The sequence below is a fragment of the Merops nubicus genome, unplaced genomic scaffold, assembly GCF_000691845.1.
Source record: "Merops nubicus isolate BGI_N331 unplaced genomic scaffold, ASM69184v1 scaffold35808, whole genome shotgun sequence".
Taxonomy (NCBI): Eukaryota; Metazoa; Chordata; class Aves; order Coraciiformes; family Meropidae; genus Merops; species Merops nubicus.
In genome coordinates this window covers 327-15,297 of record NW_008626964.1, presented here as the reverse complement: position 1 = coordinate 15,297, position 14,971 = coordinate 327, and the positions used below count along the sequence as shown (strand labels likewise).

The window sequence follows — 14,971 nt, the reverse complement described above, 5'->3', positions numbered from 1 at the left end:
CCCCCCTCCCAGGCGGTTTTTGCAGGTTTTTGGCTTAGTGAGGCTTTTAAATAAGATTTTAAGCTTTCCCACCGTTTATTTATTTACGAAAAGCTTGACTTAAACCCCCAGAATAAAACCCCTTTTAGTTCTGGGTGCGAGCGCGTGCTGGGCAGAAGATGAATGCGGCTGCCAGCAGTTACCCGACCTGCCCGCCCCCCCCCCCCTCCCAGGCGGTTTTTGCAGGTTTTTGGCTTAGTGAGGCTTTTAAATAAGATTTTAAGCTTTCCCACCGTTTATTTATTTACGAAAAGCTTGACTTAAACCCCCAGAATAAAACCCCTTTTAGTTCTGGGTGCGAGCGCGTGCTGGGCAGAAGATGAATGCGGCTGCCAGCAGTTACCCGATGGCATCGCTGTACGTGGGTGACCTGCACCCCGATGTCACCGAGGCCATGCTCTACGAGAAGTTCAGCCCTGCTGGGCCCGTCCTCTCCATTCGGGTCTGCAGGGATATGATCACCCGCAGGTCCCTCGGGTATGCCTACGTCAACTTCCAGCAGCCAGCAGATGGTAAGTGACATGCTCGACCACATTAAGGCTTTTTAAATTCACTTTTGTTGACTTTTTTCCCACAAATCTGCTTCTCTGCGGGTGCATATTGTTACGTAGCTGCCTACGAAGTGTTAGTTACAAGGTAAGTAATCACTTGCTGGTGATAGTGAAGCTGGAATAGTTTTTACAACTCACTATCTCCCATAAACTGCACAAATACACATCTGGTACCATCTCTGAGAGGTAGATTTGTTTTCCTCTTACTTGTACTAAACTTTGGAGAGTTGGGTTTGCTCCTTGCATAAGAGAGTGTTTTCCCCTGTGTTCCCCTTCATTCCCCTGTAGGTTTGTGCTCTTTTTGTGGGTCTTTGAGCAGCGAGTCCTGACAGAGTTCAGAGTAGTCAGCCCGGGCTGAGTGCTCAGTTTGACCCGCTGAGCCTTGGCTGCCCCCTCACCCCAGTTTAATATTTGGGAGTTCTGGTGGAGCACAGGTTGCTGTGTTTGTGCAGGCAGCCACATGGGTCTCCCAGCCTGGGAAGTGGTGTTCTTGAGTTAATGAGGGGGAAGGTGCATTGTTCAATGCATGGGAAATTGGGTTGTCCCACATGCAGAAGCTGTGTTGATTTGCTCTTGCCAGACTTTTCTTTTTTCATCCTTTAATTTGATTCCTGCTCATGTAGATATCCCAGAGCTGATGCATGTGAAAGATGGGACAGAAGAGGTCATTTTGGAACAGGTCTTTGCTGGAAGAAAAATGGGTCAGCGTTTTCTGCCCTAGTTTTTGGAGCCTTTGCTTGTTGACTGGTGGAGGTTTATTGCTCTGTGCTGTCATTTAGCAGTATCTATGCAGCAGAGATATCTGAACGATAGAGGAGTGAACTTTTCCCCTGAATTCAGAATCATTTTACAGCAGCACAGACTTCAGCAGCAAGTAGACTTCCTTTTAGCCTGGAGTAGGTTATCCTGCTTTACATTTTTACAGACAGCAGAGAGTGGTCTGTTTGCACGGGTAATATGTTGATTTTGGATCAAAGTATTTAGAGGACAGAAACGTTATTCCAAAATTAAATTCCCCCAAGCCAGTGGAGCCTCTGGGTTTGAGCTCTTGGCTCAATGTTTGGATTTTGTGGTCTGTTGTGACTGTGCCATCCTGGCTTCCATCCCCTGCCAGGTCAGAGTAGCTTCTGCATGTCCTTTCCTTGGGATGTTGGCTGTTCTGATCAAGCTCTTCTGATCCTTCCTCTTCCCAGGCTGATAAAAAGCTGCCTTGCACCCCAGTGCATAACTTCTCATTCATGGGACTCTCAGAAGTGCTTTTGGTGCAGACTGAACGATGCATTTGTGTTATAAAACTTCTCAGTGAGAAGAAGAGAGCCTGTATGTGGTCCTCTCCTGCTCTGGTGAACCTGTCTACTCTGAATCTCTCTGGTAAAACCACCTTGGGGTGTTCATGTGCTGTACAGGCACTGGTACATTGCCCAGGCTCACCTGCTGGCTGTGATCTCATTTTGCAGGATAAATAAAAACAGAGATAAAGCCAAGAAGCAACTCAGAGCTCAGATTAGGTAAATGTCAGGGAGATGAGGTGAAAAAGTCTCTAGATAGAGTTCTCTTAAAGCAGAGAAGACCTAGATAAGGTGTAATTTTGATGTTAAAAGGGAAGAGTGGCTCATCACGTGTTCCTGCTTTAGCAGAAAGAAGTTCTGCTCCAATGTACTTCAAGGTAATCTTTTATGGTGATAAATAGGCAGGTATTTAGAGGGAGGTTGCATCATTCTGGGCTCCTGGTGAGGCAGCAGACATTTTAGGAAGTCTCAGTACTTCAAGTGATACTTTGCCGAAGTGAGTGGTGTCTTGTTACTGGTAGGTCTTAGAAGGTCAAGTGATTTAAACTTAATCTTTGGGTTAATACAGGAAGGAGAAATATCCAAACTCCTCCTGAGGAGATCTCTTTTCTTATTTTTTTCTGTCTGGTACACTGCAGCATCTGTTACTTTGCATAAGTGAAAACCTGCTGCTGTAAGAAATGTAATGCAGCAGAAGGTAGATGATTTTGGAAAGGTGAGCCTGTTTTGCTTGCTGTGTTGCAGCCTCTCTGAAATAGGTTTGTATAGGAGGAGTGTAATTTTTATTGTCAAATGCAGAAATTGGGATTGTTTGCAATGAGACAGGGCTCAGTGCTGCATGCACCAGGGCTCTCTGAGAGAAGCAGGGATCTGGATTTTCCTCCTGGAGTGCCCAGTCAGAAATGCCTTTGGACTTCATTTTACTAAACCTGAAAAGATGAGGGGTATTGTGTAGCACTGGAGGGATCTGTTTCCATTGATGGGTGATAGTAGGTGCTACAAAACACCACTTCAAGTCCTCAGGAAGCTTTGTGCTCTGTAAACTTTTAGGGAAGTTCTCCTGGGCACCTCTTTGCTGTCATGTGGGGTCACCAGGAGCTGGTGCTCACACTCTGAATCTTGTCTGTACTACCAGAGCTCCTGTGTCCAAATTGGTTCAAAGCTTGCATTTTTCTTTACACTTTTATCAGTAAATGGAGTGATGCTTGACCCTGCAAGGGGTTAGTTTCTGGATATTCACTGTCTAACTGGTAGCCTGTTGCAGAAGGGTTATTTATAGTGGAAATAAGCTCTGCTGTTTTGATTGCAGTTCTTTGGTGTTAACTAGTGAATCCTGAATCCTGAATCTGTTACACTGTGATAGGCAGATTAAGGAAATGCTTCAAAGTTCTGCCTGGTTCAGGCTCAGCTGTGGTTGTGAATATTTATTCTTTATGACTGTGAAGAAGGGAAAGAAAACAAACTCATTTCATTTGAAAGATGAATTTCCATTTTTGTATGTACCTCATATAATTTAATTGCATTCCACCATTTCCTAACATTGACAGTCATGACATGAGAAGTGAGATAATGAAGCAGAAAAACTTTTAATAGAGCTATAGAGATGAGCTATTCTGGAAGTATGGGGAGAAGAGAACATTTCAAGAAGGACCCCAGAGCTGGGATTAGAAAAGTCTTTGAAGCAAGGTGCAGAAGAATACAGATAAACTTTTGTCTCTTCCTTAAAGAGAAGACCCATAACATAAATGCAGGTGTGAAGTTAAAAGGGAAGAGTGGTTCCTTCTAGGCTTCATTGCTAACAACATTTTGTTCTAACTTCAGCAACAAAGGAATTGGAGTCTGTTTTGTATGCAACCTTTTTTTTTTTTTAAAAAAAAAGTGGTTAAACTTGTGTTGTGTGCTTTTGTTGTCTTTTTTGGTTAGGGACACAAGTGAGAGCGTGGAGGTTTGCAGAGCAGCCATCTTTGCAGCATAAAACTCCTCGTGCTGAGTTTCTCCTGGGTGAATGTTGGTGTGTGTGGTTATCTGCCTTCATGCTGCTCAACCACAGTGGCTAATTCCAGCATTGTGTTAGCTCTGCATCAGCGAGCCTGTAAGGGAGATTAATTACTTAGAGGCCTGAGGCAAACTGCAAGCAGTGTTCCTGTGCTTTCCCTAGCTAGAAGGCTATGGAAGGGGAATGAAAAGGAAGCCTAAAAGGGGCTAAGAGTGTGTATAATGTTATAGATGAGTTGCAGTTGAGTCTGCTGGAAGGATGACAGGAACCAGTGGGAGAGAAACAGATACAGGAACTGAAATGGCTGAAGCTTTGTAGCTTAAATAGAAGAAAATGAGAAGGTGTTTGCTCAGATTAAGGAAGTGATTCAGATGAGCTTAGTCTGAGTCATTCACATAACTCATGCTGATCCTTTACAGGTTTTCTTAGGTGCTGGTGTACTGTGACTGCATTTGCACCCGTGGGGAGGGCAGCCCTTCCTCAGACCAGGGAATCCACCCAGGACTTGCTTATACCACTGTTTGCAAGTGTCTGAATTTCAGGCAGAGTATAATAATAGAGTGGAACACTAGGAAACTATTGGAAGAAGTAGTGCCATAGTGTCTGCTTAGGAAACTTGAAAGAACTGGGAGTAAGTTCATAAGGAGTTGCTATCTCCATAGCTGCTGCAGAGTGTTTCACAGTTCCCTCGGGTTGCCTGCCATGCCTTCATCTGCTTGTCACCTCTCAGCAGGAACCCTGTTTCTGCTGCAAATGGTATATACAGCTAGTTTGTGTCCTTGCCAACACATGCTTCTGCAGGACCTCTCCCTGCTATAAATATACACTGCCAAATTTGACAGGCTGGACCAAGTCGCCTGCTGAAGTGCCTACTAGGAATGGATTGGAGGGAGAACTGCAGTTGCAGTGATTCACAGTAGCAGCTGAGGAATCATTTTAGTGTGGCCATTAGTTGCATTTAACACCCCTGACTAAACAGAGGTAGTAGAGCCCTAGCAAGTATAACTTTCCTCCTTAATTTCTTTTATCAAGCCTGACTGTTCCAGGAACAAAGTCCAGCAGAGCTTGTTTCCCAAATGGATCTGTGAGAGGGACTGGGGGAAACAGTGATGGCACCACTTCAATTGAAAAAGCAACAACGAACATTTCAGAGCACATGAAAAATTCTGAGAAATTTTCATGCAGTAGTTGACCCTGAGTTTGGAGGGGGAGTGCAGGAGACTTTGTAGGCAGTGCCCTGTTGGAGTTTCTAGAGGCAGTTCTGTGAAATGCTGAGTAGTGGTCTGGCAGCATTAGCAAAATCACATGAAAAAAGGTGTTTGAATTGGCATCTGCTTTGAATCTGCTGCTCCCTAAGCCTAATCAGGAAATACCACTGGGTGAAAGTGGTCTGGAAAAACTGAGCCAAACAAATTTTCAAAACTTGAGTTCTGCCCTATTAATATTCCTTGATTTTAATGCTTTTTTCCTGCTTCACGCTGGGAATTAACAGTCTTTCTTTTTCCCCTGCTCACTCCATGCTGGGAGTGTTTTCTGGCACAGGAGAGTCCCAAGCATCTCCATTTTATGAACAAGATCCTAATGTGTGTACGTAATGATCCTTTTAATACATCAGTAGGCAGCAGAAATAGAATCGTGGAGGGGATTTCAGCGTGGGTTAGAATGACAGTGCTGGGGGTTTAGAGTTTGTCTAAACACTTCCCTGTTAATCACATCAGGTATATGGACTTTTTTCCCCCCAGAGTTTTGTCTGCTCTTGCTATCATCTTCAGATTGAGCAACTTGGCAATTATTTTTTGGCCACAGAAGTTGTAGAGGCTGACTCATGTCCTCTTCCCAGCCAGCCACGTGTCTGTGCACATTTTCCCTGACCTGGCAGGGAGATGATCCTTTTCTCTTAATAGAAATGAATCCGAGTAGATGGGAGCTTTATGAAGAGCAAACAACCCAAACAGCCACTTTTGTTACATCCCTTTTTTCCTCAGGGTTACCTTTATTTCCTTTCCTCCTTTGGGTGGAGCAATTTTCTTTATAGTAATTAAGAATATAACTAACAAACCCCAGGTGTTTTGATATTCATTTTACTGTGTTTGTTAACACATTATAATTTAATTTAAAATAGTCTGTTAAATCTGTTATGGACTTAAACACATCTAATGACTGCTGCAAAGACCTCCCTTAAACATGAAGTTAAAAAGTAATTGGAATTAGTTGCACTTGATATTACCCCAAATGTCTCCAGGAGCTGAGTAAAAATTCAGAGAAAACGATCACCCACAAGATGGAAACTTTTAATTCCTTAACAAACCACAGGAATCTGTTCTTGACTTCTCTTGCAGCTGAGCGTGCTCTAGATACCATGAATTTTGATGTGATCAAAGGAAAACCCATTCGCATCATGTGGTCTCAGAGGGACCCCTCCTTGAGGAAGTCAGGGGTTGGGAATGTCTTCATTAAGAACCTGGACAAATCCATTGATAACAAGGCACTTTATGACACGTTCTCAGCGTTTGGGAATATTTTATCCTGCAAGGTGAGATGTGGTTACTTTGTCCAGTTGTGTTGTAGTGGTGACGTGATCAGACATAGAGGACGCGAAAGGGACACTTCAGTGAGGGAGGAGTGGAGTCTCTGAAAGGCAGAGTTGACCAAAAGGTCAGGAATCATAGAATCATAGGGGTTGGAAGGGACCTCGAAAGATCATCTAGTCCAACCCCCCTGCCAGAGCAGGACCACCTAGAGTACATCACACAGGAAGGCGTCCAGGCGGGTTTTGAATGACTCCAGTGAAGGAGACTCCACAACCTCTCTGGGCAGCCTGTTCCAGTGCTCTGTCACCTTCACAGTAAAAAAATTTTTCCTGATATTCACCTTGAACCTCCTATGCTGAAGTTATGTCAGATTGGGTCATCAGGTGTGCAAACCTGAAACTGAGATAATGTCTCCCTAGTGCTGCCCCTTGGCAGAACCATGTTTTCACTTGCCGGCCTTCTGTCTGAGGGTGCCGGAGGAGGAAACATTCAGAGAGCTGACGTTGGCTGGTTTCCTCCCCCCCATCCAGGTGGTGTGCGATGAGAATGGCTCTAAGGGCTACGCCTTTGTGCACTTTGAGACCCAGGATGCTGCAGATAGAGCCATCGAGAAGATGAACGGCATGCTGCTCAACGACCGCAAAGTGTGAGTGTCACAGCCGGCGGCAGCAGCGACCGCACGGGCCCTGGCGCAGCCCGCTATTAACAGGGACACACAAGGCACTGGTTCTCCTGGCCCGAGCCTTGGCCTGCTACCTCTCCACTCCAGGGCTGGTGAGTGACCCTGCCCAAGCCATGGCCTGCTCCCCCTCCATCACAGGGCTGGTGGGGTTTCCCTAACCAAGCCTTGATTTGCCACCTCTCTGCTAGCGGGCTGGGGTGGGCTTCTGTGGCCAGGACTCTCCACTGCAGAGCTGGGTTGGGCATCCTTGGCTGACCGTAGGACAGGTGATTTTTCTGGTTGGTCTGTGGTCTTTGTCCTCTTCTGCTGTCAGCCCTTTCTTGTCCCCATTCCCAGTTCCTCCTACACACTCATTTTTTGCCTTGCTGTAAGTCACACGTTGTTTTTCCCACTTAAAACCAAAACGTTTATTGAGAGTTTTGTTCTTTCTTACAGATTTGTTGGGAGATTCAAGTCTCGGAAAGAGCGGGAGGCCGAGTTGGGAGCCAAGGCAAAGGAATTCACCAATGTTTACATTAAAAACTTTGGGGATGACATGGATGACGAAAGACTAAAGGAACTCTTCAGCAAATATGGTAAATACAGAAGCACTTTGATGGAGGCTGTGAATTTCATGACCCATGGCAGTTGAACAGTTTACGTGGGTCACTCTGAGGCTGAGGGATACAAAGAGTTGAGGTGTGTGTAGTAGTGGTGCCAAGTCTGGGACAGGAGACAGAGGCTGACCAGCAGCTGAGAGAGGGAGGGCTGGGGCTGTTAGGTGGAGTTTAATAGTCTTCAGGTAGTTTTATGATCTTTTACTAACCCTGTCCCTTGGTGGCAGGAAAAACTCTGAGTGTTAAAGTGATGACAGACCCCACTGGAAAATCCAAAGGCTTTGGCTTTGTAAGCTTTGAAAAACATGAAGATGCTAACAAGGTATGACCAATTTTTATGCTGCTTGGGTATCTTCAGAGAAGAAGAACGTTCTTGATGTATCATAGGAGCCTGTTACTGAAATGAGGGAGAATTCTGCCCAGGGCATAACCTCTGGTAGACGTGGGAACTTGGAAACCTTTTGCACCTCACTAGTTTGACATTTGAGGGTAGCTTGGCATTTCTGTGGATTACTAGATCCACATAGAATGCTGTGGTATAATCAAGAAGGTTAATTGCTGAAGAAATACTACGCTGCAGGGCTTAAGGAGGAAGGTGTTTAGAATGAGAATGTTGCTTAGCAATGATCTCCAAGCAGAAAGCTTGTTAAAATTTGGCTTAATTGCAAGAAGGGGTGGGGATAAACTCACAAACCTGGTCCAGCACTTAGAGTGGTGCTGGCAGCATGATCTCTCCTGGTCACTTCAGTTTATCTTTAATTCTGTTGTCACACAGAAGCAGTGCAGAGGTAACGGAGCAGCCTTGGTTTCTTGGCTACCAGGCAGAGAGACAGTGTGAGCTTTGGAGAGTCCTGTTGTTAACAGGATCAGGTGCTGTCTTGGTCCAGCAGTTGACGTTTTCCTCTTGAACCCTCTGTGCAGGCAGTAGAAGAAATGAATGGGAAGGACATCAATGGGAAGATGGTCTTTGTGGGCCGAGCCCAGAAGAAGGTGGAGCGGCAGGCGGAGCTGAAGCGGAAGTTTGAGCAGCTGAAACAGGAGAGACTCAGCCGGTACCAGGTGAATAGTCTGCTCCTTTGGACTGGAGCACCAGTCAGTCACTGTCCTGTGGGAGATCTGGGAGTTAATCTAAAGGTGACTGTAGTCTTTGGGGGCAAAGGGGCCATCAAGGCGTAGTCTTGGCAATAGAAGTGTTTTGGAGGACGTGAAGAAAGTCGCGCAGTCTCCTGGACTTTCAGGTGGGGCTACCCAGAAGGATGGAGAGGGGCAGCAGAACACCTATGTTGTTCTCTCTCATTTGTGGCCAAACTGGGTCATGTCAGAGATTGCATCTGGATCTTCCCCACTCCTTGTGATGTAAGTGCTGGACTGGAGACACACACGATGCAAGAGGAGAGCAGAGGAAATCCAGACAAGATCCCTTTCACCACAGTGGGACTTGTCTCTACACCTTTGCAACATGTATTGCCTTCAGCTTTGGGTGGTATGAAAGGAATGTTTTGCTGAATTAAAAGTTTTCAGATAAATTGCAGCTCTGGCAGGAGGATACTAACAGTCAATGTCCTTTAAGATTTTCTTCAATGTTATGAATGCCTTCTTCTCTCCCTCCTAGGGTGTTAACCTATACATTAAAAACCTAGATGACACTATAGATGATGAGAAACTGAGGAAGGAGTTTTCACCTTTTGGGTCAATAACAAGTGCCAAGGTATTGTGGGGTTTGGGGGCATTTGGGTTCTAAAGCTTGAAGAAGGAGGAGTTATCTAACATGGGATTGAAGAGTAGTTTTTATGTCCTCTAGTCATTGTGGTTGTGACAACATTTGCACTAGTAAATACTCATTTCTTTGGGTGTCAGTGGGATATTATTGAAAATTGCTTCATTCCCTCATCAAAAGAGGAGGCAGGACGTGGGAAATGTGCTTGTTGGGGGTGACTCCCACTAAGCATGAAATGTCATTTTCCAGTGGAAAATTGACAGCATTTAGGGGCTGCACCAAATCTTTCCCATTCCTTCCTGTGCAGTGTGGGCTTGGGGACACATGGTGCTTAGAGAACAGCAGAGTGAATCCAGACAGGTGACTTTTCCTTCACCGAATACCTGTCTCTACACCTCTGCAACACTTCCATCCTGCCTGCCTGAAATCTGACGTGTTAAATGGATTCTGAGGCTAGGTCCTTGTGACGGTGCTCCACCACCAAGCAATTGATCTTTACTGCAGGTGATGCTGGAAGATGGCCGGAGCAAAGGGTTTGGCTTTGTCTGCTTTTCCTCTCCAGAGGAAGCCACCAAGGCCGTGACGGAGATGAACGGGCGGATCGTGGGCTCCAAGCCGCTCTACGTGGCGCTGGCCCAGAGGAAGGAGGAGAGAAAGGCCCATCTGACCAACCAGTACATGCAGCGCATCGCTGGGATGAGAGCCCTGCCTGCCAACACCATCATCAACCAGTTCCAGCCTGCTGCTGGCGGGTATTTCATGCCTGCCATGCCCCAGGTGAGCAGAGTGCTTAACCTTGGAGCTTTGATGGTTCGGCTGCAGTGGTGTCACTGAGCTTTTCTTACACCTATAAGCAAATAACTCCCTAAGGGAGGAGTGGAGGGAGTCCTGTGACTTGTCATCTGACTGTTCTCTTAATGTGAATGGAGTGTGGAGTCCTGGCAACAACTTCCAAGACGTGTGGTAAACAATGTTTCTTATTCACTTAGATGTTGCCTCTGAGCTTGTCTGATCTTAGGCACTTGACCTTGGTGATCTTGGACATCACCTTAATGATTCTATGATCTGTCTTCAGGCTCAGAGCAGACCCACTTACTATGCACCCAATCAGATGACACAGATGAGACCCAACCCACGCTGGCAGCAAGGGGGAAGACCTCAAGGTGAGCATGCTGGAGATATTTGGGTCGTATGGGGAATATACTGGTTTTGAGCATCCCTTTTGGCTGCACTTCAACCAGTTTAGCTCATCCTTTCCTTTCTGGGCACAACCCCAACCTCCTTCCTGTAGCTGGCTGTCCTGCCTTGTCACTTGATTGTGTTTTGAGGGTTTCCCCTTGTTTCTTCCCTTAGGCTTCCAGGGGATGCCCAATGCCATGAGGCAGTCTGGGCCACGGCCAGCACTGCGTCACCTGGCCCCTGCCAGCAATGCTCCAGCCTCTCGTGGCCTCCCAGCCACTGCCCAGCGAGTTGGTAAGTGTCTGCCTCCCAGGCTCTGCCCCTGCTCTGGGAGGGAGGAGGATGCTCTTGAGACTTTGTCATTTTCTGCTTCCAGAGATGGTTGTCAGATAGGGATAACCAAAGGCCACCTGGAGCAAGGGGCAGAGACAGCACCTGAATCTTCCCTGTTCCTTGCTGTGTGGTGCAGGCCTGGGGACAGTTGGTGCTACAGCATAGCAGTGGAAATCCAGATGGGTTGTTTTACATTGGTTTGGAACTCATCTCTACACCTCTGTGACATTGACCACTCAAAAAAAAAAAAGGCTCTGTAGGTTCACAGAATCACAGAATGGTTTGGATTGAAGGGACCGTTCAAGGTTGTCTAGTCCAACCCTTCTGCATGGAGCAGGGACATCTGCAACTAGAGCAGGTTGCTCAGAGCCCTGGCCAACCTCCCCTGGGATGGTTCCAGGGATGGGGCAGTGACCACCTCTCTGGGCAGCCTGGGCCAGGGGCTCACCACCCTCAGTGGAAACAATTTCTCCATTCCTCTAGTCTGAATCTCCTTTCTTTTAGTTTAAAACCATCCCTCCTTGTCCTGTTGCAGTAGGCCCTGCTAAATAGTCTATCCCCATCTTTCTGACAGGCCCCTTTAAGTACTGAAAGGCCCCCGGAAGGTCTCCCTGGAGCCTTCTCTTCTCCAGGCTGAACAAGCCCAACTCTCTCAGCCTGGCCTCACTGCAGAGGGATTCCAGCCCTTGTGTCATTTTTGTGACTTCCTCTGGGTCTGCTCCAACAGGTTCAAGTCCTCCTTGTGCTGAGGGCTCCAGAGGTGATGGATCTTTTTCAGAATAGATCATCCAAACTCAGTGAATATCTAGAAAATACCTTTGGGTTTAGTTTTAGGAGAGCAGCCCCTGCCTAAAGTATCCATTCGCATTTTGGAGACTTGTTTTCTGAAGAATCAATCCACTGTGCAGGGCACAGTCTGAATTCAGCAGTTCCCATCAGACATCCCAGCTGACTTGCACCTTGTTACAGACGTTAGTGATTCTCTCCTCCTCTCCTTTTGCAGGTGTGGGCACAGCAGGGCAGACTCTGGCCCCTCGTGCTGCCGTGGCTGCCCCGGCTCCCCGCGCTGTCCCTCCGTACAAATACGCCTCCAGCGTCCGCAGCCCCCACCCGGCTGTGCAGCCTCTGCAGGTAACAGGGCTGGGAGCTCCCCTCACTTACTGCAGCCCAGCAGGTCTTACAAGCAACTGAAGTGTTTTTTACAGAAACATCAAGCTGCTTTTATAACCCAGACAGGCACCGTAACTCGGAATTTAAAACCCTGGAATTTCTGCCGTCGCCAGGGGCAGCCCTGTTGGTTTGTCTGTCTTGTACCTACAAGCCCTTTTTTTTACCCAGATTTGCTGGAAGGATATTTTTCGTGGTTCTTTCCTTACCCATTTTGCAACCATTCATTCTTGCACGTCTTGGCCAAATCCTGATGGAAAGCACCGTTTGCTTCTCCCACAAACCTCTCTGCTGTAATAAAAATCAGGCAAGGATGTTGCTCTTTCTCAACTGCAGTATTTGTCCCACAGTGTTGGATCTGGTTTTTGTAAGATATTTCCAGTGCCAGTGTGTGACATCAGGGGGTTTTGAGTTCAGGACTTGGTGGGAGGCTGTTTGTGAACCAACAGCATCCAGTCTGTCCTTTTCTGAAACTCATCTGCTGCAGGCTTGACAAAGATTTGTGTTTTTTAGAAGGAAGGAATATCTGACTATTGTCTGTAACCTTCTGTAGGCACCTCAGCCTGCGGTACACGTGCAGGGGCAGGAACCACTGACAGCCTCCATGCTGGCTGCTGCCCCTCCCCAGGAGCAGAAACAGATGCTGGGTAAGTGCAGCTCTGGTTCTTACAGATTCCATTTTACTTTGGAAATCCCCTCAGTTTTCAAAGACACTTTTTAATTGAAACTCAGCAGTCTGAACTCTTTTTTTTTTTTTCCCAGGAGAACGTTTGTTCCCTCTGATTCAAGCTATGCACCCCAGCCTTGCAGGGAAGATCACAGGAATGCTGCTAGAGATTGACAACTCAGAGCTGCTGCACATGCTCGAGTCTCCCGAGTCCCTCCGGTCCAAGGTAGACTGGTTTGTTCCTTTAGATGGGCTGGATGGTGGGAGACCTTGGTCAGGAGAGCAGGTCTCACCAGATAACTTGTCTCCTTGAGGTGGAGGAGGCCGTTGCAGTGTTGCAGGCTCACCAAGCCAAGAAAGAAGCTGCCCAGAAGGTGGGCGTGGTTGCTGCTACCTCTTAAACCCAGGAAGACTGGTGAGTGTCTTGTTCCTTAAGTTAAAAACCTCCAGAACTGGAGTGAATAAATAAAGGCTGGTGGCTACTGAGTGCTGCCAGTCTGGAGGCCCATGTGGGTCCATGTACAGCTCTTGTCTGATTTTTTTTTTTTTTAAGTCTGCTCTTCACAACAAAAAACACTCCTAATTAAGTTTATTCCAGTAGAATCCTTATTGTAGAAGTTTCAGAAATATTCTTCTGAAATCTTGCTTTAATTAAACATCAGAAAGATGCTGCATAAGTCCCTGAAGTGTTCATAGTAGTTAACATGTCAAGGAAGGAATAATGCATTGAGATGAGTCTTGTGAAACTGCTAATCTGGGAAATGAGACAAACAAGATGTTCCAGTGACTTTGAGGCTAAATAGGCTGTTAAAGCCCATTCCTGATCCTGGCAATTATGTGCCTACAGTATATCTTAACAGTGCTGGTGTCAGGAATGTCACTTCACTGCATAGGTCTGTCCAGGCTTGCCATTGGTCTTGTCCTGTGCTTGGAGCTGGCTCTTGTTGAACTTGAGTAAGGTTTTTGATTCTTTGAATGCCTCTTTGCTTTTGATGATCCATTTTTCTGTGGGTTGTCTGGGGTTGATGTCTTCAGTACCTCTTGTGAAGCTGTTGTGGTCAGGTGACAACTCAGAATGGTGAAGGGAGGCTGTGTTTTCATCCATCCATTTCTCAGTGGCTCCAGTCACTGGCTTCTCTGCTAAAGAGCTGGAGTTTGTGAGATGATCAGAAATTGGTATTATCTACAACAGTTAGCAGCTTCTCTGTACCTTGCTGCTTGTGTTGGAGTCCTTATGGCCTGTGATGTTGGTGAGCTGACTGGCTTGGAGCAAGGTGTGCTCTGTGGGGTAACGTGTCTTCCTCTCTTCCTCTACAGGATGCAAAGAAGCCAAATAGCCCCTTCATAGACATCAGCTCAAGATGTTTGAAGATTCTTCACTGTCCTGCAGATATCAATGCCATGCATCATATCATATAGTTATATTGCATTTTGTAAATTAATCTGTAAGATCTTATTTAAAAAAGCCAGCTCTAGATTTCCAAAACTGGAATTGGGCTTGCAAGCTTTTCCTTTGTGGGTCAGAACAGAGCTGCACGTTGTGTCTTCTGAGGAGGACGTTATGGATTTTAGCTTGAAAGTATTTTGTGGTTTTGGTTTTAACTGAACAATCCAGTTTGGAAAGTCTGGAAAGCATTTATCAATAAAGGAATAAAAACTTTCACTGTGTTTTGTGTTTTTTCTTTAGATTTGATTAGTGAATGTGATGGGGCTTAGTAAAATTAGACTGGCAGTTGTCATGTGATTGATATGTTAAAATTGTGATTTAGGGGGGTTATTCTGCTTGTTAATTTTGGACAATCACTGTTTTGAAGTGGCTGTGCTGAAGTCATGCCACAGGCAGACTATGTTGGGTTTGGTTAGTGTCTGAGTGTGAGATGATTATAACCAAGTGATGATCTAATAGGAGAGATTGGGAGGTATTTTTCAAGTGAAGTGTGAAAGGGCTTTGGCTCCATTCTTGTCCTCTGCAGGCAAGGAGAAGCTTTGTTCTTTGTGTATATTTCTGTGTTTTTCAGCTGGATGTTTTCTGTAATTCTGAAATAGCAGCAGGTCTGACTGCTCTACAAAAGCAAAGGAGTATTGTTTGCTGTAACAACTTGTTTACCCTGGAGGTGAACAAGCAGACTCCACAGTGGAACTGAAGTTAATTTGTGCTTGGAAGGGACTAGAAGCTGGTGGATCATAGGATCAACCTGTGAGCTGTGCAGAGCCAGAAGTTTTC

The 14,971-nt window shown here is 46.1% G+C and overlaps 1 protein-coding gene across 3 annotated transcripts; it reads left to right on the top strand.

Annotated features, from left to right (window-relative positions):
• The first annotated feature begins 342 nt into the window (after window positions 1–342).
• On the top strand, window positions 343–13,148 carry PABPC4 (poly(A) binding protein, cytoplasmic 4 (inducible form)). Of its 3 annotated transcripts, none has more exons than XM_008946176.1 (14): window positions 343–551; window positions 6,215–6,408; window positions 6,937–7,052; window positions 7,524–7,663; window positions 7,912–8,006; window positions 8,606–8,743; window positions 9,297–9,392; window positions 9,906–10,178; window positions 10,477–10,564; window positions 10,755–10,826; window positions 11,917–12,044; window positions 12,634–12,727; window positions 12,843–12,973; window positions 13,062–13,148. In XM_008946176.1, exons 1-14 carry the CDS (start codon window positions 359–361, stop codon window positions 13,146–13,148), a joined length of 1,845 nt encoding a protein of 614 aa, XP_008944424.1. In that variant the 5' UTR covers window positions 343–358. The 3 variants fall into 3 exon arrangements, with proteins under 3 accessions (XP_008944424.1, XP_008944423.1, XP_008944421.1); XM_008946175.1 differs by having other exon boundaries at window positions 10,755–10,874; XM_008946173.1 differs by having other exon boundaries at window positions 10,755–10,961.
• Window positions 13,149–14,971: the final 1,823 nt, after the last annotated feature.

Coding starts and splice junctions, on each gene's coding strand:
- PABPC4 (XM_008946173.1), top strand. CDS start 359: ATGAATGCGGCTGCCAGCAGTTACCCGATGGCATCGCTGTACGTGGGT. Junction 10,179..10,476: donor TCATGCCTGCCATGCCCCAG/GTGAGCAGAGTG, acceptor ATCTGTCTTCAG/GCTCAGAGCAGACCCACTTA. Junction 12,045..12,633: donor CGGCTGTGCAGCCTCTGCAG/GTAACAGGGCTG, acceptor AACCTTCTGTAG/GCACCTCAGCCTGCGGTACA.